The 22,425-nt window shown below is 40.2% G+C and overlaps 1 protein-coding gene across 2 annotated transcripts in view; it reads left to right on the forward strand.

Annotated features, from left to right (window-relative positions):
* SDK1 (sidekick cell adhesion molecule 1) overlaps positions 1–22,425 on the forward strand; it is a 417,596-nt gene that overhangs the window by 347,696 nt on the left and 47,475 nt on the right. For both annotated transcript variants that reach the window (XM_061992261.1, XM_061992262.1), the window contains exons 30-35: positions 4,547–4,741; positions 8,685–8,886; positions 10,893–10,996; positions 12,722–12,792; positions 17,642–17,777; positions 21,683–21,784. In XM_061992261.1, the coding sequence (XP_061848245.1) occupies positions 4,547–4,741; positions 8,685–8,886; positions 10,893–10,996; positions 12,722–12,792; positions 17,642–17,777; positions 21,683–21,784 (810 nt within the window). The remainder of the gene's footprint in view (positions 1–4,546; positions 4,742–8,684; positions 8,887–10,892; positions 10,997–12,721; positions 12,793–17,641; positions 17,778–21,682; positions 21,785–22,425) is intronic.

Below are 22,425 nucleotides of genomic sequence, written 5' to 3' on the forward strand. Positions count from 1 at the left end.
TGTTCTAGCATTTCAGAGAGAGATTAGCAGGATGAAATACTGGCAGGCACCAAGAGGGAAAACCACTTGTTTGTTTGTTTAAATATTTTACTCTAGAAGACTGCTAGCTATTTCCATTTCTCCTTTTGGGAATGTTACGCTAACCATCTGAGGCTTCACTCTGGCTTCTTTTCTGCGCTCAGTTCAGCTAGCACCCAACATAGTTCTGTCAAATACTATTAGAGAAAAATGATGCATTAATGTTCATATGGGCACTTCTAACTGTGAGCTTCCCGTCAAAACGAGAGCTCAGCCCATATCCTCCCTGGCCCTGGTTAGTATTCCTCGTGGTATCCTTGTATCTAGCGTTTACCTGAAGCTTATTGCAAACGAGTGTAAGAACTCCACTGAGAATTAGAACCAAAATTGGATGTAATCCATGTTTGCAAATTCATATTTTGATTCTAGACTGCATTTGCACACCCGCTAGCCCTTAAACAGATAAGCAGTAAAACCAACAAACTGGATTGCTGCTCCACGAGGCAGACCATAACCTCCCGCTATCATTTGGCTTTCCCTAAGTTCTCTGACAAATTAATAAGTGTTTGTATCTCCGCTGCACCATGGCCTGCATGAACGGGTGCTGTCAGTTCTGAAGGGCTTTGTATGGTGATGAGCTTGAAAGCATTTTTATATTCATGGTACGTTGTCAGTTTCCTGCCTGTTTGCTTTGGGGAATCCACTGGTTGTGATACAATGACCTAACATTTAACAGGCAGTTCAGACTGTTGCCATGTATTGAGTTCAGAAAGCATAGCTCATGAAACTGTTTGCAGTTGTGCGAAAAATACTTTAAAAATGATAATGCAAAATATAAGCCTGGTTTCAATGAATAAATAAACTCCCGAAGAGTTCATATTTCAGTGCTTTTTTTAATGTTGTTTTGCCCTGGTGAAGCACCAAACTTCCAGTAGCAGATTTGGGATCTAACGCTATATGGGAGAGGATAAAAGAAAAATTAAGACAGTAGTTCTAATTGGCCACCCAGATACTTCATATTCTATAAGATATTCCTTTCTCCAAAAAGTTTGTTCACCTTTTAAAAATTTTACTTTCATTCATAGCCTTTGATTATTTTTTTTTAACCTCAAATATATGCCACATCCTATTGTAATCTAGTAAGGGAAGGAAGCTTCCTTATTCCTCCACTGCAGCAATTGTGGTTATTGCCTCTTATAGCCCTCGAGCATACATTAATTTCTCTTTGAACACTTTCCATTTACCTCTATTGATTTGCCTCGTCTGATTTCACTTAACATTTCCTGTCTTCTCCCATCCCTTGTTGCTGAAATTCATCAACTTAATAATTTTATCTTTTTGATCTTGCGTTAGCCCTAATTATTATCCAAGTTGCAGTTTAAATAATGTGTCTTCTGTGTCACTCAGGAAAAAAAAGAAAGACGATGCTTTTATGCCAGTGTATGTCCTGGCTGGCCCAAATTGTCTAATAGGAGAAGGTGGTGTAGGGGGATCAACATTAAGATGCTGGATATCTCTCAGTTGGGTTGTAAGTAACAATAAGAGTGAGCTGAATTAGAGTGCAGAGGCTGGATATGTACCTTTGAGTCAGACCAAGGGAGATGTTGAGTTGCTGAGGAAATCTGTAAAGGTGATGGCTCTGGTTGTGTAAACGCCATCTGAGATTTCCAGGAAAATAGATATTTACCCAGACTGTCAGCCAACACAGCAGATGTAGGAGAGGACAGTGAGAGCTGATACTGTTTTTCACAGGGATGCATTGCAAGGGAGTTTGCGGAGCCTGTCAGAGAGACAGGCAATGACAAGTGATTTCTTCTTTCTCATGGCTAAATTAGTTTTTACACTAGCCAAGGAACAACTCTTGTGTAAGTTATTATAATGGCCTAGATATATATGTGTTTCTTTGTCTAATCTGAGCATGTTTGTAATTGGCTTTCCAGCATGAGTACCACCATTTAGCAGTAAATAGTTATCTTTCTATTCCCTTCTTACATTTTAACTACACTTTATATTTTACAAAGGTTTAGAACAGAGAGGAAATTGCTCGACAAGGATGTGTCCCAGATATCATACTTATCTTTTAATAACTAGATAAATCAACTTTTCTATTCTTTTAATATTCTCTGTTTCCCTCCAGGTCTTATTCTTTACGTCTTACATCCCTTTATCAAACTTCTTTAACCATCTTAGTTGCTTCTTCCTTCATCTTTCCTGCTGCTGTAAAAATTTCCCCAGTGCTTTTCTTTGACTGTTTTTTTCCCCCTTACTGGGATCCTGCACCAGGATTTTCACTCCTACGTTCTTCATATCCGTATAAACAAAAAAAAAAAAAAAGATCATAGTGTATCCATCTCTTCTTCCTATTTCTAGCTGTCTTTTTGCAGACTTTAAAAAAAAGATCAAAATGCTATCCTACTAAGATACAGAAATACTTTGGTGAAATATATTGGACTAGTAATGGGAGAGCTGGTGCTGTGGATAAAAGGAGGTGGTTTGCGGGCAGAAAAATGAAATGTTTAAAGTGTAAGGCCCTAAGACTTTGCTGGGATCTAAGCATGCTCAGGAGCTCTGAAAAATCAGGCCACTTTTTATCTAGTAGTCTGATGCTATCCACTCAGCTACAAAAATGTTGCTGTAGGAACATGCCCAACACACCAACAGCCCCAGGCAGCTGATGGTGAGTTTACTTGGGTGCTGGGAGCCTTTTGCTGCTGATGTCCATTTTCAAACATGGGTGCCTGGAGCACATTTAAGGCACTGCAATGAATCAGCTCTGTACCCAGCCCTGTCCATAACCACTGACTGTAGGAACTTGGGCTGAGGCCACAGGTGCTTGGAGAAGCCAAGTCACTCGTAGAGGTGTTGGTGCAATCAAATTTGTTCCATGCGAGGCAGCTATGGCTGTTGCACCACATCCCCTAGTAGCTGCCAAAGAAAAAAGTACAGGGAAACGCTGGTGCATTTTCAAAAGCACTGTGAGAGTCAGCACACAAAAATTAATGCCATCTGTATCCCAATTAAATTCCACTGTTCGTGACAGCGTGCACCACACACAAGTGTGGCATTTTTTCAAGAGAGTGCAAGAACTCTTTGCCTTTTCTGTGAGTGGGCATGTGGCAATTGTTGCATATTCACAGTGGGAAATAAATGTCATTGATTTTGTATAATAGCCATAGGTAAGAGAAAAACCTCTGTTTTCGTGCACTGACCTTCAAGAATGAAGCACTCCAGGTTTGGATCCCCTTGTTCTTGTTACAGCCAAAATGCGGTGGGAATTCAAATTCTAGCTGGGATATTAATTCCAAGAGAAAGAGATGGTCTCAGATGTTGCAGACCCCTTTGTCATTCAGAAGATGAGCAGCAGAGGGTTGGCAGAATCATGTCATGATTGTTTTGTTTTCAGTTGATTTGATTTGAATTTGTTGGCTGCCCTCTGCCCTGTGTAATTCCATGAAGCATTTAATCATACAACTGTATTCAGCTTGGGCAATAAGGCCCCACACCAGTTCTAGTATTAATTGATTTTGGAAGTCAGCATCTGGACTGAAAGTTACCGTCGAGCTCCAGAAGTAAGAGCCTGATTCAGTTGCTGCTTTTACAGAATGGATTTGAACATTTGGCAGACCCTCTTTGGGGGACAGTTGTTGCTAGTGGTGCGTGAGAACTCTGGAAGCCCTCCTTTGCACAGTTGGATCATTAGTAATACAGGCTAAACTGTGAACTCCTAATTGTCAGGCAGGTTGGATTGGGGGTTATCACTTACAGGCATCAACAAAATTGATTATTAAGTGCTACATGGTTGAAGCAGGACCACACAGCTTGCAGACTTCTTCCTTGGGCTCTGCACAGGGCAGCACTGTTCAATGACAGAAGGAGAATGCTTTTATTAAGAGTGCTGGTACTCACTGCACTCTGGAGAGTGGGAGAGTTGAGAAAAAGGTAAGTACAAAAAGCAGAAGCAAGCTTTTACTTGAGTGATGTGAAGGCTGCACAGTGTGGGCAATCCAGCTGCTCTGCAGCTGAAGAACCTTTAGTTTGTGCCAATGTTGAAACTGTGAGAGGACAGCAGCATGTGAGTGCTTGACCATACAGATGCATGTGTGTGTGTGTTCATGTCTTCTTGGGTGAAAAGCTGAAACAATGAGTGTTGTCTTAAACTAACTCAGCCAGGTGACACTGATTACAGGAACACTGTTTTTTCATTTGCCTTTCCAAAAAGGTACCAGAATGCTCAGGAAAGAAGAAACTGGTTTTGTGTCTTGTTGGTGTAAAGGATGTAAAGTAAAGGTAGTTTCATGGCAGATGATATTCAGTAGACCCTGTGTCACCATGTGTGATTTCCCTTATAACGCACAGGGCCTGACTAGGGGAGGGCTGCCATATAGCAGAGTTTTCTAACACTAAAGGAAGTACTTTGTTTTGACTTCAGATAAACAAGTAATCATGATAAACTAATAGTTTTGGTGCTCTTTTGTCCGTGCTAGAAAAAAAATCCTAACCTTTTCTCTTGTCACTGCTGTGATTTCAGGGTATCAGATTGCCTACCGTCTGGCCAGCAGCAGCCCTAACAAGTTCACAACAGTGGAGGTTGGCTCAACAGTCAGACAGTTTACTGCTACAGATCTCACCCCTGAGTCAGCGTACATCTTTCGGACATCTGCCAAGACCAGGCAGGGCTGGGGGGAGCCTCTGGAAGCCACAGTGATAACAACAGAAAAGAGAGGTAATGCTTGCAGCCACAAGTAGAGGTATTTCCTGTGGCATGCCTTGGAGCTTGTGCTACACTTAGGGGAATTTTAATAACAGGCTACAGCTTGTACACCTCCTCCTTCTCACCTTATAAACCTGCCCCAAACCATAGCAACACCATGATTTGAGGAACGTGGTGAGTAAGACAGACTTTTATGAGACACAGTTCTTCTAACCTGACGGGCTGTTGGAGATTGATTTTTCCATCAGCTGCTATATTGGCCATATGCAGCCTCCTTCTGCAGTCAGATTTTTTTTTTCAGCTCACTTGTTTTCTAGAAAGATTGCAATCCTAAGAAAGTAAGTGATGGATGAATTATATTGATTAGGGAACACAAAATGAGAGGCGGTGATGTGCAGGATTTCTCCACAGCACCTCCATTGTGCTTCAGTCCTGACCTAATGTGTTAGTAATTACTCTGGCTTTTCACTGCCACACATTTGAGCAAAGTGTTAGCATCTGGATTGCCCAGAATTTTTCTGCTTCTTGCATTAACCATAAAATGGTTATTCTCTTTTTGAATTGCCAATCAAATTCTGTTCTGTCAGGAACCTACTTGAAGAAAGCAGGAGTTACATGCGTATAAATGAAACCAGATGCTTAGATACCAAACATATCAAAATGTGAAAGAAATATAAGGTATTAGAATCTGCTCTGCATCATTGCTTGTTTCTAATGCTTTGGCTCAAGCAACTGCTCAATTCTCTAGTTTTATAATAGAATTCCAGAGCTGACAGGAAGAAAAAATGTTTTCTGCTTGTGTACGAAGATTATTATTTTTTTTCATTTCAAGCTAGTAGAGAATATTTTGGTAGAGGAGTGTGTGGGTTTTTCTCTGGTCTTGCACCATATGCCATGACCCACTGTGAAGCATGTATCTGGTCTCTTGAGCTCACAAGGTCACAACTAATCAAGGTAACTTTAACAGCATCAGTCTCTCGTGCATCATTGGATTTTGGGCTATGTGCTGCACTGACCAACAGTGCTGTCTGGACACCGATCTTTAAGCAAACTTCTCCCTCAAAAATTAGAACCATACAACTCCTGTGATTTATAAAAATCACAGTTCAGAGAGGAGAACACTTCAGCAGGTAACCAGGGCAGACCTCCATAGACATCTATCAACAGCTGTCAGCCCTTTTGCATGTGCTTGTGTGTCTGGTCTTGGCTCTTAAACAAGTCCCACACTATAACACAGCCAATTATATTTACTTTTAGTTCTTAAAATGGACCTACTATATTGTTGTAATCTCTTGCTGTAACTCCTTTCTACACCTTGCAAATCATTCAGTAAGTATTTCCCATGCTATTTGCCCACAATGTCTTCCTTATTATTTTCCTGTAACATGTCATGTACAGTCTTTCCAGTGCATAATAGTGCAGTCTTTAGAGAAGGAGCCTCTAGAGCTGTATTAGGAAACTTAAAGTGCCTCTGCTAAAGATACTGTCCATCAAAGAGATTTATCAACTCAAGGTTTCTTCCACCCCTGTCTGATTGCTGTCAAGGGCGAAGTTTAAAGTCCACCATGTGGAAGTTTCAGAAAAAATCCTCCATGCCCAATAAGGTGAATACTTAAAGCTCAGAGCCTCTCCTTTTCAATAAAATGTACTCAGATTTCCGAGATCGTGCACAAGCTGTTGCTGGATACACAATAGCTCAAGGCAAAACTCCCAGCTCCACTGCGGGAACAATGATCCCTCGTTGCTATCAATGCTGTAGGGTTATCTTGAATAGGCAAGTCATAGTATAAAATGAACCCTTTCTCTTTTTGATGGATGGCTATGCTATGTCTCTATGCATGCTATGGAACCAAGTCCCAAGCCATTGAGAGTTAGCCACAATGATCCCATGTGTAAAGTGTAGAGAGAAAAATGTGTAGTCTCCCATCAGCAAGATTGATATGAGGCGATGGTAAAGAAATTTATCACATGCAGCTATTCTGCTAACAAGTATATAAAGAAACAAACCTGAAACTTGTATACATGACAATAAATATTCTAGAGAGAAAAGATATTTAATTTTCATTAATAAAAATGCTTTTAATGTCCTTGATACTAAGGTAGGCAGGCACAAAAATTCCCTTGAAAATTAGTACAATTAGTTAGTCTTATCCTTTAAATTCCTTGGAGAATCCCAAGATGAATCTACATTTTACAACAATACCCATGATTTACAGATCCCAAGTTGGTATTGTAGCTGTATTCTTTGTAATACTTTGTATCTACATAGAGTTGTGATACCTTTCAGAATAGTCAACACCATTGATCATGGCAGAACTGAGTCAGAAGGTGTAAATGTAGCAAGAAATTAAAAGTAGTCCATTGAGTCATATGGCCTGGTCTTACATTCCTGCACAAACAGCTCACCTTAGCATTTGCCTGTGGCTAAACTCCCATAAATAAACTCTTTATACTAATGTTTTTGTACAAACAGTCAGGAAGTATATCTTGCAATACAGGAGATTTTTAAGATCTACCATAAACAGCAGAAGGAATCCCAATCATGGGAGACTGAACTGCAAGATCTGACCTGCCTCAGACTGCAAGCTGATTAAAGCTTATCAGCAAAGAGCATTAAATCCCTGGACGACACTCACTTCCCGTGACAGAATAACCCCAAATACCTGTCTCAGCCTGTCAGTGTAAGGCATTGACCTTTTACATTGTAGTCTAGCTCGCAAGCTGCTGGCACTGGGGCTTCCGCCAGCTAATAGCTTACAAATCTTTGGGCACTGATGTCAGCAAGAGCACACTGCAGAGAAATGCCAAAACACATAGGAAATGGTTTTAGGGGGTGACAGGGAAATGAAGTACTCGCCATACAGAGCTGTGGTGAAGCAGGCAGGCAGAGGTGTGTTTATGGAAACAAGTGCTGATAAAGTTGAATTGAATTGCTTCTCAAAAGCAAGTCACTGCGGTGTCTCCAATCAATTTCTGCTTTATTACATGCCACACATTTTAATCAGAATCAATAATCTTCATGATAAACAATTAAACAATTATTCCTCACTCTATAGAGTTTCTCTATTGAAATCGATGGAGTGCGGAGGCACAGTGACGGGAAAGGAGATCTATATTGAAATAGTTGGGGACTGGCATGCTTACACCTGCATTACCATTCCCTGCCTCATCTGAAAGGTATACGGTTAATTGCTCTGGAGAGATTTCTCTCAGCATTGCCACTGGCTGGTTTGACTTTGCAGTTTCAAGGTTAGTGGGTATGAAGGGAAGAATTGTGGAGGTCTGGAAGTGAATTGCAGCAGCTACTGGAGCCTCAGGTCTGCCATATCTCCAAGGTGGAGTTTGGAAGCAGCAGCAGCTGCTGATTGTTTCCAGTTCCTTGCTAGAAAGAGGGGGTGCAGGAATTCAGTATTGGCTCTAAGCTGCACGCTTCGACTCTGCTGCACAACAGCCTGTTCCAGCTGAATCTTTCTTCTTCTTCATGGTAGCAGCTGGTGAAAGAGAATGCCACATGGCACAGAGAGAACATAGTCCCATAATACCAAGTAGCACGCACGGGTTAAAAAGTGAACTAATTTACGGGCAAATTCTGTCAAAAGAGCAATTGCAGCTAGAAGCATAGCTGAGTTTCATCAAATATTTCCTTGGTTTGCTTGCCTGCTGGTCCTAACAGTCCTTCCTTAACTTGCCAGACTAAGACCTGTCCCTAGTTTGAAGTCTTTTGCTAGGAAGGGATATATTCAGTGGTTGCATTTTATGCAGGGAGATAAGAACCAGTTTAACTGCTCTTCTTTGCAGTAGGTTAAGGAATGGGATGGTTCGTATAATTTCTGGGGCAAATCCAAAAATGATGTCTCCTGTGGCATTACCCATTTGAAAATCTGATCAGGCTGTCATGTTTTATGTTAACTTGAATTTCCTCTCAAAGCAAACCCAACTTATGCTTTAATTGCAGATCGACCAGCACCTCCCAGGCAGGTGATAACCCCCCAGAGCAATGTGTCATCACGAAGTCTGTTGTTGAAGTGGGTCCCTGGAAGTGATGGATCTTCACCAATACGATATTTTACAGTACAAGTGCGAGAACTGCCAAATGGAGCCTGGCAAACCTACTCCTCTTCCATCAGCCATGAGGCAACATCCTGCATTATTGAAAGGTATCGTATGATCCCAGGCCAGAAATTCCCACACATTTGACTTCTAACAGCTAGGAAACCAAAGCAAGCATCACTCATCTTCACAGTCTTTTTGGGGGAGAGAGGTTAAGTGAGGTCACTGCTCTCATTTTAGAGGTGATGTTATGAGCAGCAGTTGAGAGATTTGCTGAAGGTCATGCAATAAATCTAATTAAAGTAGGATTGCAATGCATCTTTTTGAAGCCCTTCCTGAAACCTCAGCACCTTAGATAACACTGCTCAGGCTAACCCACGTGTAGCTGCACAATGCTCTGTAAAATAAAACTACTTTAAAATCTTTTCAGTGGTGACTGATGTTAAAATCCAATCTCAATGCTGCATTGCAATTATCTCTATATAAGCTTTTCCAGATTAAATGAGAACCATTTTTATCTGTATTTTCCATACTGAAGCTTACAGATAGCATCACAATGTTTAAACTTTGTTATTCAGGCTTCATTATATCCTCAGCAATGCTGTTATAATTAAAGTTCTTGTAACATGTGCAAAACCAATTGAATGTCTATGAGAAGGCACTTGTTTTGCTGTCCATTTCCTCTGTTGACAAGCTAGTACAAATCAGATTATTTCTAAAAAGCTGTGAGCTTCTGGAGAGTCAAGTATTCAATGCATTCAGATATGGATTTTTCAGGTCTCTTCAGTGGCTATGGTATATGGCAGCTCACTGGTCATGTGCCAGAAGACACAGAGAAATTGCTATCTTTTTGTCTAACTACACAAAGATGAAAACTTGACAAATATAGGTACAAATCTAGACCTGATTCATTGATTTTGGAAGTGTTATACCCACTCTGAGTTATACCCACTGTCTTTCCAGTCAAAGCCTGTAAAATCAAGGAAACCAATTCTGTCATTTAGACTTGACATTGACATTACTGAAAATAAAACATCAAGAAACGTTATTCAAATTATTCAAGTTGCTGTAGGTAAGTAATGGTGTCCTAACAGGATGACACTACTGAAGAAGAGTTCTTCTTCCCCTTGCTAAAAGCATTTTCCTGTGAAAGTGTAGAAGAGTAGTATATCCATGAAGTGAGAGTGCTGCCCATCAGAATGCATTATCCCTTGATGTTTAATCATTCCTTACAAGCTACTTTACTTGGGTTTGTAGTCAGTGTTACATCTGCCAGCTGATGGCTAGACACTACCAATTAATTAGCTAAATCCCTTGTAACTTACAGCTCTGCATTTCTAGCCTCTGCATGTGACTCAAAAGGCAACCTCCCCCACATCTTCCCCTGCCAAGCCAAGAGAGAAGAGTCTTTGCAAAGGTTATGTTAGTTGGAAATCATTCTTTGCATATCTTAGAGCACTGCATAGATAAAAGAGCTGCAGGGAACCTGTTGTCACTGTCTTTATTAAATAATCCAGGTAATAGCATTAATTTGAAATTCAGTAGGAATAAAACACAGTGATCAAACGTTTTGGTCTAGAGGATTAGTCAGAAGGCTGGCGCTCGGAATTCCAGCGCCTGCTGTGCACTGGTTGGCCCTGGGCATATTACTGCCTCCTCTCTACTTCTCATCCCCTTCCATGCACTGAGGATGAGCTGACCCACAGATCTGTTCTCAGGATATCTCAGGTAAAGGACCTTGAAAGCCAGGTTTTTGCATAGCCATGCAGAACTTCACTAACAGTTTATCTTGTCCTTTCCAACAAGCCCCAGTCACAGGCTGCTCCATGAACTGCAGGTCCGTGGCTGTTTCCTGGAGACCAATTCAGCTACGAGTCTGTGCCTGTTCTCAGGAGCTCATGCCAATGGAAACCTGAGGAAGGTTTGCAAGGGTGCAAATACCCCCATGTCATGACAAAACTGCGGGAGGCTGCAAGGAGAAGGAGATGTGCTGAAGGGCCAAACTGCTCAATTAGTTGCCACTGGGCAGATTCTCTGCATGGGCTTGTTCTGAGGCAAGTTGTGATGACATGGAGAGATTTCATCCCTCAGCCTTATTTTTAACATTCCACAGCTTGAACCCGTTCACCTCTTACAAACTGCGAGTGAAAGCAACCAATGACATCGGGGACAGCGACTTCAGCACAGAGACCGAGGCGGTCACGACACTACAGGATGGTAAGCCAGGAGGAGAGGCACACTGGGGCATCTCAAGGGGTAGGCCCTCCCCAGCGCTCCTGGGCTTGCAGGACCAGCTGCAATGTGTTCTCCTCTGGGACTGTGGAATGAAAATTCAACAGCCCATGTAGTTTTGTTCGTAGGAGATTGATACAGGTAGTAATGAGATGTGGCTGAATTAATAACAGGCAGCCTTAAGTGTCCTGCTGTGCCCTCTGATAATGAATCATACTTTCAGGAGTCTCAAAATGGAATTAAACTCTGTTTGATTGGCTTCCAAACTCTGCACTAACCATTATCTTTGCAGAAATTGAATAATTTACAAGACATCATTAAAAATAAATGTAGAACCATGCATACATTTGAAGAAGTTTCTTCAATTGTTTTCTCTCACAATCCACATCAGTCTGCAATATGGCAAAATTGCTGAGGTATAAGTAAGAAAGAGTATGAAGCTCCTGGAAACATGAGCATTTAATCCTGCAGATCAAGGCTGATAAACTGTGAATAACATTGACAAGGCTTTTATTTTTAGCCTTAGAGATCAACTTCTAATTCCTTGATTGTATAAAGTCAATGCCTGAATGCAGAAGTAGTTCTGATGTCTTGAATGGAGAAACAAACTCTGCAAAGTGTGAAAAAGCATCAGCATTTACCCTTAGCTTGGGAAATGGGATAATGCTGGGAGATCTACATATGGTGCTAGAAATTCACCAGTATTTCATGCAGTTCAAGTAATGACTACTTAAATGTGACACTGAGACAAAAAAAAAAAGGAAAGTTTTACAAAGGAATGTTTAAAGAATGTGATCTTGGAATCAGAAAAACACAAGACAGAGCTCAGGAGTATTTCAAGTTAAACAAGAACCCGTGTAATACTTGAATGATGTGCTTAGCAGTCTTTTAAAGATACCCTGACTCTCCACCTTCCTAAGCAAGGGCTGCTGTACTAGTGCAGGCTGTAACTGGCACTAATGAGGCAGCACTGACTAACTCTTTTGGAATTTAAAATTTCATTTTCAGTTCTCTTTGAATTTAGCTACAGTGAATCCAGACTTGTTCTTGGCCTCCTTGCCTTATAACAGGGAATCACTGTGAAAGCTTCTCACCTTCTTAACAAACTGAACATTTATTCTGCTGAGCAAACCTGGTGCTGCCACTAGAGCATTGCACTGTGGAGGGCTGTCAGCTCCTGATAAGCCTTCCCTTCTTCGTATTTGAGCTGCTGGGGAAGAATGTGTATGTGTGTGTTCTATAGGAACGGGTTAACCCATGATAAATCAAACTGTCCTAACTGAAATAATCTGTGACTATGTGACATAAACTCCTGAAAACAAAGTGCGCTTGCCCCAGACATGGGAAAAATATCATTTAAAATTTTGGAGCAGTTTGTTCACACTTTCAAACGTGCACACAGCTAGTTTAACTTCCTTTCAAATGTCTTCTCTGTTGTTTGTGAGTGGCTGGCAGGCTGCAGCTTCCTCCAGATTTGTGTCCAACTTTTTACTTACTCTTGCTCCAGTTGTCAAGGCCACTGGTAGAGCAAGGGATGTCCTAGAAGTGGCTGGCTTCTGTCTGGATTGCAATATTCACACCTACCAGTAGTAGCTGAGATAAAAGATTTTCCTCAACAGTGAAGAAAGAGAATCAAATGGAGAGAATCAAATGTGCTCACTTTTCACCTTGTTTCTGTAACTGCTTTGGTTACCTTTTTTTCTTGTCTAGTTCCAGGTGAACCACCCAGTTCTGTGTTAGTAACTCCCCACACGACTTCCTCTGTCCTTGTGCAGTGGCAGGTAGGTAAAATGAAAAAATTTAATGTTTCTGGAGCAATTTTTTGGTTACTTCAACTTGTTGACCTTAATGGTACATTGCAAGGGACGTTTTCCTGAGCTGGAAATATTGTAATAAAGTTGAAAGACTGCAGCTACCTCCTTATTTTCCTGATCTAGGCATATATTTTAGTGATGGATGGAAATTTCTGGCAGTTGCTTTTGCTTTGTGCACCATGATAGAAAGCCTGGGAGTTAAAGGAGTTTCTGTAGCAATGCCCAAGATCATTACTTGTACAGATTCTTCCATCCTTTCATTGCTATCAATAGATATGCATCTTTACACTGAAAACATTTAATGGAGCTTGGCGTTGGTAAAGATCAGGTAATCAAAAGCTCACTCTTGTTCATATTGCATATACTGTCTCCTTCAGTTGCTGAAATAATCAGAAGCACATGCTGTGCCTGAGATCCTGGTCATACCTTTGAGGAACTCCACATGCCCTTTTGGCTCTTTGAGGGCTATAAATTGAGATTTCTTCAGAGAAAGGAGAGGAAGTTTGAGCTCTCCATAATATCTCTGGAGTTGGATGTGAAAGTATTCATGGCAAGTCTGTGTTTTATATAGACATTTCCTCTGCCTTCCTTTATCTTTCAATACTGGCCTCCTGGGAGATGCTGGAACATTTTGTGACCCAGTGCCTGAGGCTTCTTTTTGCAGAGTGAGCATTAATAGAGGGAACCCAGTGGGGTACTGCACTGTATCCCTAACCTATCCTGGAAAGCCTCTGCCCACCCTGCTCCCAAGACAATGTCTCACACATGTAATAAGGATAACTTTGGACAGATTGCATTAGAGTGAAAAATGTACATGCACATTTACAGTACAGATGGGGCTCCTTGTATTTTTGGAAGAAAAATATATATGTATGAGGGTCTGTTTATTGCTGTGCAGCAGCACTTTAAAAATATGCCTGGCTGTACTGCTGAGCTGCTGGCCCAAGTTCACGCAGCATAATACTAAGCAACATGGTTGCTTACAGCATGTCGAACAAATAGAAGACATGTTAAACAGTTTTACCAAAGGAATTATGGAGAGATGTAAATCTACTGCCCCACCTACAAATAAAGCCCACAGTGAAGAAAAAAGGTATACAAAGAGAGGACAAAGAAGATGTGAGGCATGATGTACCACAGAAAGAAACATTCCCCCAATTGACTGATTATTGGTGTGTAGTTAATGTGAAATAGGTGGTTGTTTAGGTAATTGGATGCTTTTTATTTCATGAAAATGAAATGGGGTTGTTGTGCCAGAGCTATCTCAAGGGAGTTGTGGGCGATTATATGTCATTACTACATGTATATTAATAGGTCTTGGTAATTCAGCCGTACTATATTTTTCAAATAAACAAAAATCTTCAAGTCCCACAATAGCCTCCAATTAAGAGGAAGTTTCACAGCAGTGTCTAAGAAATAATGTAAACTGAAAACAGCAGTCAAGCTAAATGGGAGAGTAGATTTCCAAGCAAAGCTAAATTTTTAACTTTGAGCTGTGTTAATAATTCACAAAACAAACTCTAGATGCACTATCTGTGCTTTCAGCTGCTTGGTCCAATCAGTCCATTATTTTTAAATTTAAAGTAGGAAGAAAATAAGTAATTTCCATTGAGGCTGTTGTATCAATAATGCAAGGTTACTTCAAATGTTCAGGAGCATGTTACAGTTCACATCAGGATCATGTACTGTTCTGCTTCTACCTTAGAGAGAACAATTACTCACTTATATTTTAGTCTTTTTTTAACATTTTATTTTATTTTTAAACAGCACAAAAGTGTTTCTCTTACTTGGGTACAACATTAAGGGCTGCCACTCATAATCATTTTACCTATTTCAGCAGATCCCTCAGGCCTTCCTACAAAATCCTAAATAATCCATTACATCAAAAGCAGAGTTTTGTCCACGAAAGACAGATAGGAAGGGGAAGAACTGACCTTTTAGCTGAGTACCCTTTTCAGGAAAGAATCGTCATTTCCATGGCAAGGAGAAAGACAATTTTTAAGACATTTATTTGTCTGATGTTTCCTGTCCTAAATTTAAAGGAAAGGAAAAATTGAGAATCACATGAAAGCATAAGAAAACAATGCTTGCTATCAACCAATCAGTGTTGTACCACAACAAGGAATTAAGCTTTATCTGTTAGGCAGTTACATGGCAGAGTAGGGGGTAACAGTCTCTTTCTCAGCTTCAGCAGTGTCTTTCTTTTAAGATTCTGTAGGGGGTTCCACCTCAACTTTTTTTTTTTTAATGGAAAAAAAATATTAATAGTTAAAATAGGAAAATTTTTCCAAAAGAACTTTCCTTCTAGGTAATAATTAACTGAAATACAAATCCATGTAACTTTCATAGTATTTTTTTTCATTGTGGGAAGTTTATTTCCATGATGGAGAGGGTTTGTTTTCTTGCAGCCTCTTTCCTAGTTTATGGTGATGCACTCAAGATGTATCTCACTGGGTCAGTGTTTCCCTTTGCCTTGTCAATGAAGAAGGTCCTTTGTCCTTCATGCTTTGCATTGTGAGTCCTCCCTGCCAGGACAGAGAGAGGCAAGGACTCTGCCATGCTAGGGCATCATCAGAGTAATACAGTGATAATTACATTCAGTGTAATACAGAAAACAAAAGAGCAAAGTCAGAAGATTGGAAAAGAAAAAAATAAAAATATCATGATAGCTATACCAGTAGTTGCCAGTAAACCATATCTCATCTGCTCCACTCTGCAGAGAAGAACGTTTTGGCTGGTCCATGAGCGATCACAGCCCTAGAGAAGGCTGTTGCTTTGCCTGGTCTATTTGCTCAGTCCTTTGGACAAGGGACTCAGTCTGAGACTACAAAAGGCTGTTGTACAAGAAGTTGATTTATTTGCCTTGTAAAATGGAGTCTGAGAGGGAATATGATTGCCCTTTTTAAAATACATCATGGGAGTAAACAATCTATAGGGAGAAGAACAATTTAACCCAAAAGCAATGTTAGCACAGGAACAAATGGTTATAAACTAGGCATGAATTATTTAAATCAGAAATTAAATGAAGGTTTCTAACTACTCAAGAAGTGAAGCCTGGAACTGCTTTCCAACAGAAATACTGGTAAGCAGAAAAATCAACTTGTTTTCTGGTGGAGGTTGCTGTGTTTGTGAACAGGACTTTAAGCAGCTGACCTTCTGCAGCCTTAAGGGCACGATTCTCATGTTCCTCCACCATCGTGTATTCCTAGATCATTTTGTAACACAGATGCTAAATAATAGTCAAAGGTGGTCAGAGCTTCTCTGAAGGATGGAGCGCAGTAATGAGCATGAAACAATGATGAATGAGGTTCTCCAACCATGTGAAGCAAATACAGCAAGATGACTATTTGGATTGCAAAAGAAGGCAGCTTCTTGCAGGAGCAGTTTCTGCTATTTTTCTTGGTAGCTAAGTAACTTTCTTATACACTGATTCATATAATTTTCTTTTTTGGTTTCCATAAACTGCAATCTTTCTACTTAATTGCTTCAGCCCTCACCCAAACCAAAGTCCTTTGAACTGAGACAGGATAGTCCTCTCTCTCCCCTTGCTATCCTAATGAAGTAATGGAAAATTGTTGTCATTTCTGAAAGCAAAAGGCAAGGTTATTACTAAATATATTCCTCCTTTCCTGTAAAAATATTCTTACTTTCTTCATTAAAATTACATGTGGTGTTACCTTCTATTGTAACAATGTTTCACACCAGCAGTTAATTTTTCCACATGGACAGAAGGTTTTCCTTAGTAAAGTTCTCAAGACTGCTAAGGATCTTTCCGGATTGAAGGAGAGATCATCATTAAAATCCTTTTCATTTCTACTTTCTGCCCCTTAAATTTCAGTACATCTTCTTTAGAAGATGAATGGCTCAGGGCACCTTTTCTTCTCTGCAGTTCTTAGCCTGTATTATACTTGTGAAAGTAATTTTTTTTTCCCCAAACAAGAAGAATCCCTTTTCTTGTCTCTATTTAAGCAAGCCATTCAGTGTGCTATCTATATATATATCTGTATCTGAATGATGATGTGAGGGGCTGCAAAAGAATCCTTGCTGAGGTACTATGTCTTAGAGCATCTTCCAGCATGTTCCAGAATTAAAAAAACCCCTCATGTCTGAACCAGCCTAATGGCCATACATATTGTATTGCTCCAAGCTGCTACGGAGGAGACTGGGTTTGCCTGTGGGACTGGACCTGTGCAACACTCCAAAGACCATCATATTGTGATTCCTTTCTAAATACCTCTCTGAGGCTATTAGACCTATTTTTATCTTCCTAATTTAAGACAGAATACAGCATTTCTTTGGTTTTTATTCTCATCAGTCTTTCAGTAAAATAATGCCGAAAGAAAAATATTTTGTGAACAGTTCCCAAGGAAAGTAGCCGCTACATAATTCTGTCTTCAACAAAATCATTTATTTCTTTTTCTCCCAGAAGAAGCAAAATACTTTTTTGCTGTTCCACTACTGGTGGCCAGCCACATGTGTTTTCAGGGACATGCTTACTTATATTCTTTATCACACACAAGTTTCTGAGGACCAAGAGGGAAAGGACCTTACCTCTTAGCATAGTGCATCTGCTGTCAGTTTTTAAGTAAAGAGCCTTTCGTAATTGCCACAAATGATAGAAGTCATCAAAGTTGCCTTTAGCTTGTGCTTTTCAAATTACACAGTCTTTGAGCCTGTATGTTATTAATGACCACTTTCACCAGAGAGCTGCTCTCTCCCTTTGCACATGACCAGTGTTCACCTACTGCCCGTTGTGATGGATCTTTGTTGCAATCCATAGCTTAACAAGCCCCCTCTTAATGTGAATGTTTTTCAGCCACCCAAAGTTGAGAGCCTAAATGGCTTGCTGTTGGGATACCGGATCTACTATCGGGAGCTGGATTATGACACTGGACCTGGGACAGAATCCAAAACCATCCAGAACCCTTCAGCTTTAAGAGCAGAACTCACACGTAAGCCTGTGTTTTGGACCCTATAATATATAATGATAATCTGTCTTTATGCTAGAGACTATATGCCCTCTTGCCCTCTGGAAATAACACACAATTGTGTCTAAGTGTGCTGGGGATAATTTAGCTTTTACACAATCAGGGTGAAGATGCTGAAAAATGCTAATGACTGCTGTCTGATCAGCAGCGCTTGTAAGGGTACATACTAATCTATGCCAGCATGCTTAAATTGATGTTCTGTCCCCCATGTATCCTCCAATTTCCCATTTTCTCCTACCTCCATTTCATGATTACCTTGGTAACTTTGTTCTGCCATCAGACAAAAAAGAGAGACTTCATTTTTCTCAGCTGGGAACCTTTTTCTTTCTTGCTATTTTTAATAGTTTTTATAACTGATATTTTGTTTTTTCTTTTTGCAGTCTAAGAAAACAACTGAGGGGAAATTTTAAATAGAATTTTTGAAATTTCAAAGTGTTTGTCCCTGTTTTGGAAGAAAATAACACAGGTTTTAAGGCTCATGGTTGGCATGTTAATCACTGGGGGGGTTGGCTCACATGGAATGAAGGTGGAGAGAGAGAGGAATAAAAGAAAACTAAAAAGGATTTTTAAACAAAGGCTAGAAAGGAAATCAGAAGGAAGAATAGGCAGAATAAGATGATGGGAGGAAAAAATGTGAGCACTTGATAGCCTAACAGATATGGTCCAGCAGTGAGTCGTGCTCACGGAGGGACTGGCTTTTGTTATGTTTGATGTCAGTGGAATATTCAGAATAAGATAATACGCACTCTAACAGTAGCAGAATAGGGTTGTGTGAGACTACTTTAATATCATACATCATCTTCCCTGTTTCCCTGAACCTATAAAAGTGATTTCTACAATAGCAAGAGGGATTTTTGTGAGAGTGTGAAGAAAGCATATGCTTTAAATATAATGTAAGCACCCAACTCTAAGCTCACTGGTATGTTCAGTGCTGAATGAGACTTGTCAGACTGTACAGAGTTTTTACCAGGACAGGGTAGAGATCTAAAGCTCCTATAGGTGTAGGTATGCATAAGAGTTTATTTCCAGACAAAAGCTGAATGAATATGTATGTTATCATGAAATAATGACTTTGAATGCTCTCTAGTCTCACAAGCCAGGGAGCTTGTGAAACCTGTTTCCTCTCTGCCCTCTTCCTGGCTGACCCTGCAGCTATCTTCCTAATAGCCGTAGAGTAGAAAAAAACCTTACTATACCTCTCCAGGAGTCAGAGAGAAAGGGATGGAGACAGGTGTATTGTAAGAAAAAATTCTGTTTTCTCATAATATGACAATTCTCACCTTAGAACACCTCTGTTCCACACTGACCTTCCCTTTTGCACAGCTTAGCATATTATTACCATCCACTCACAGCAGGAATATTCAATTCTATAAGTGAAACTGTGGGAAATCTAACATGCATTTAAAGGAACAGGTCCTGTCCTACTTTGTGATCACTCTTTGTGACCCGTGTTCCATGTCTTTACCCTGCAGCTCTTTAGGTTTTGAATTTGGCATGTTGAGAAATAAAGATGTTGAGTGTCGTGTCCCCTCCCTAATAAACTGTCCCATTAATATGGGAGTCAGAACATTTCTGTGTTGTCTGTTTGTGAGGTTCTCTGTTTGAGGAGGAAATGAAACAGTTCCGTATGAGTGAGATAATTTTGATGTGTTACGAGAGTGATGTGATTTTATTGCCCTTCAAGGTATAGTCCTAGAGCTCAAACTGTGTATGTGTGTGCTGCATCATTTGCCTCTGTCTCTGCTGTACATCATTTGCAATAACTATTTCCTTGCACTGTAACAAGCTTTCTGCTTTGCTTACCCTGAATAGCCCAAAGCAGCTTCAAGACAGTGAACAGCAGCTCTGCATTAACGACGTATGAATTAACACGTAAGTGCACATTGCCTTTAGACAAGACTCTTTGCAATGGTTCAGAATACACTATAAGCAAACTCCTACGGTTCTCCTCAGTGGATCTAGCAGAAATCAACACAGATTAATGATTCTGCTTTCTTCAGTTGCTTTTTCTTTAAGCCTTTGCTTTCCCTACATCAAGGGACATTGATGATGCAAGAAGGTAGCTGTTGTAAAAATGTGGCTGCTGGGAAGGTAAAACATTATTGACTGTAACAACTTAGCATTGCTGATGCTAAATGAATTTTGATTCACTTGCTCCATGTTTTGCAGTGCATCTGAGTTTAGCTATATCACATCATTAGTCTTACGGCTCAAGCGTTGCTATGCTCAGGCACTCGATGGAGTAGGAGGCCAGTTTAGAGAGGGGCCCAATGAATTTATGTGCATCTCCAGAGGTGTTTTCAATTGGAAATGAATAAAATAGCATTCGACAGAGTTAAAAGGCAAGTTGCTTTGTGGTGATGATGGTTCACTAGATAGGTTTTGCCCAAGGCTTTTGAGTCACAGATTGTGATGGGCTAAAAAAAACCCAATTGAAGCCCTATCCCCACTGAAACTTGCATGCATGAACTCTCATGTGTTCCATTTTCTTCCACATCCAGTTAACACTAAAATCTCCCATGTGGCTTTTCACGGCAGCAATTAAAATTTCCCTGTACAAGCTGCTCAGTACTGTCTCCTATATATCTTACTAGTTTTTGTTTGTTTGTTTATGAACTTAGCATCACTATTGCTGATTTGCCTTTGCTGTATGTTTTACAGTACATCGGAGCTTAGTGGTATCACAAAAAATCAGTGATGTACCAGGTACCATCTACAGTATGCCCAAGACTAGGGGATGATGCCTGAGACTAGGGAATGATGCTGGACTCCGAGTCAGACGTAGGAGCACAACACTTGTAAACACTTCTATGAAACTGCAATTACAGGAACTTGTGTGATTATGCTTATCGAACCTTACCAAACTGATGGCAGACTGTCAGCCCCAGAGCTAAGGGTGATGGTTGATTCATAGATAGCAGAGAAAGTTATTGGCAAAGGGAGAAATTTGGACCCCTGGCCATGCATGTCTTAATCAATACAATGCTCATTTAAATAGGGCAATTTATGTTATTGATCACTCTCTGGCTCTAATTTCACTGTTAATATTGAAGATGATAAATATTTCTGTTGGGATTGATTCTTTCATCCTGAAAATGCAGAATCTGAAACTGCTCAGGCACTGCCTCCCACGAGTGACGCTGACATGATTCTACTCCACTCTCATTTGCATGTTGATTATAATTATCCTCATACAATTGGATTTTCTAGATTTTTTTTTTATGCTATTCTCACTCTCCTGTTTCATCTGTCTAGCTATTTCCTATATGCCAGCAAAGAAATTGGTTGCCTTTTGGCCAAATGGAGTTTAAACTTCAGATTTTTCTTTCTTTTTGTGATTGATGCTCAGGCTGTGGTCACTTTGAAGGAAAAAGACATGCATGCAGGACTTTGAATGAGGGTCCAGGTTCTCCGCTGCAGATCTTCTGCACCCTGCTTCACCCATGACAGTGTTGAGCAATGTGGTTGCTAAATCACTCCCTAGATAAAAGTCACTGAGGTTAGGCAAAGGCTTGGAGCCATGTTCTTTCTCACCAGTAGAGATCAAAAGGAGCCTGTATGTTGAAGATTCAAAGCAAAGTCCTGCCTTTTTATGTCATTAAGAATGATCTCCTCTAGCTAGTTACCCGTCAGGAATGATTCCTCTTACTGGAGAAGCACTGTGAGGGAACACTGGAAAATATTGCCATTTCATGGCAAAAATCTTTCAGAATTATTCAAATCCTGCATGATGTCAGAATTAAGGAAGGATGGAAGTAGATGTTGGAGTATTGTACTGTTCTAATGCTGTTTCATAAGAGAAGTCTGGTGATAATGAGGTGATGGAATCTGAAAAAATACCTATAAAATATAATATTTTTCTTTTTCAGAATTAAAGAAATACAAGAGATATGAAGTACTAATGACAGCCTATAACATAATTGGTGAGAGCCCTACCAGCACACCAGTGGAAGTGTTTGTGGGCGAAGCAGGTAGGTAAAAGGAACATTAGTTGATTTCTTTTTATTTTTCAAGTACCAGCACATTTTATTATTGTCTAAATATTGTTTCATATTTGTCCAGAAAAGAGATTATTTGAAAAATTCCCCAGCTGTGATTGCTAACAATTTTTTTAGTGTGCTCTCCTCGAATTGCTTGGCACTGACAGCTTCTTCCCATTTGAAAGCCAGTTGGTCTACACAAATAAGGGGAGAAAAGGCATTTGAAAGAAAGAAGAGAAAATATTTTTGGAGTTGCAGGAAGATGACTGTTCATACCAAATTAGCTTGAGGGAAAGATTGACTCAAGTTAAAGAAGTGAAAAGTGGAGCACAGCAAAGCCACAAGGGAAAAGAAACCAAACTACAAAACAAGGGAGACTTGGAAAGCCGGTTCTTTTATTTTATAGTTCTCTATGTAGAGGCATTGCCTATGCACCACACCTTGTTATATCTTTATGCTCTTGAAGTCAAGAAGACACTGTGTCTAGTCCAGTGCTAGCTTTGGAGGCATAGATGATGATTACTCTCAGGAACATGCAGGCTCCATAGCTGTATCCAGCCTCTGCAGAAGCTTGAGGGTCAGTGATACTATTCATGCCTTTACTGATGGATCTCGTGCATGAATCCAGATTG

Source organism: Colius striatus, chromosome 3 (genome assembly GCF_028858725.1).
Source record: "Colius striatus isolate bColStr4 chromosome 3, bColStr4.1.hap1, whole genome shotgun sequence".
NCBI classification, from domain to species: Eukaryota; Metazoa; Chordata; class Aves; order Coliiformes; family Coliidae; genus Colius; species Colius striatus.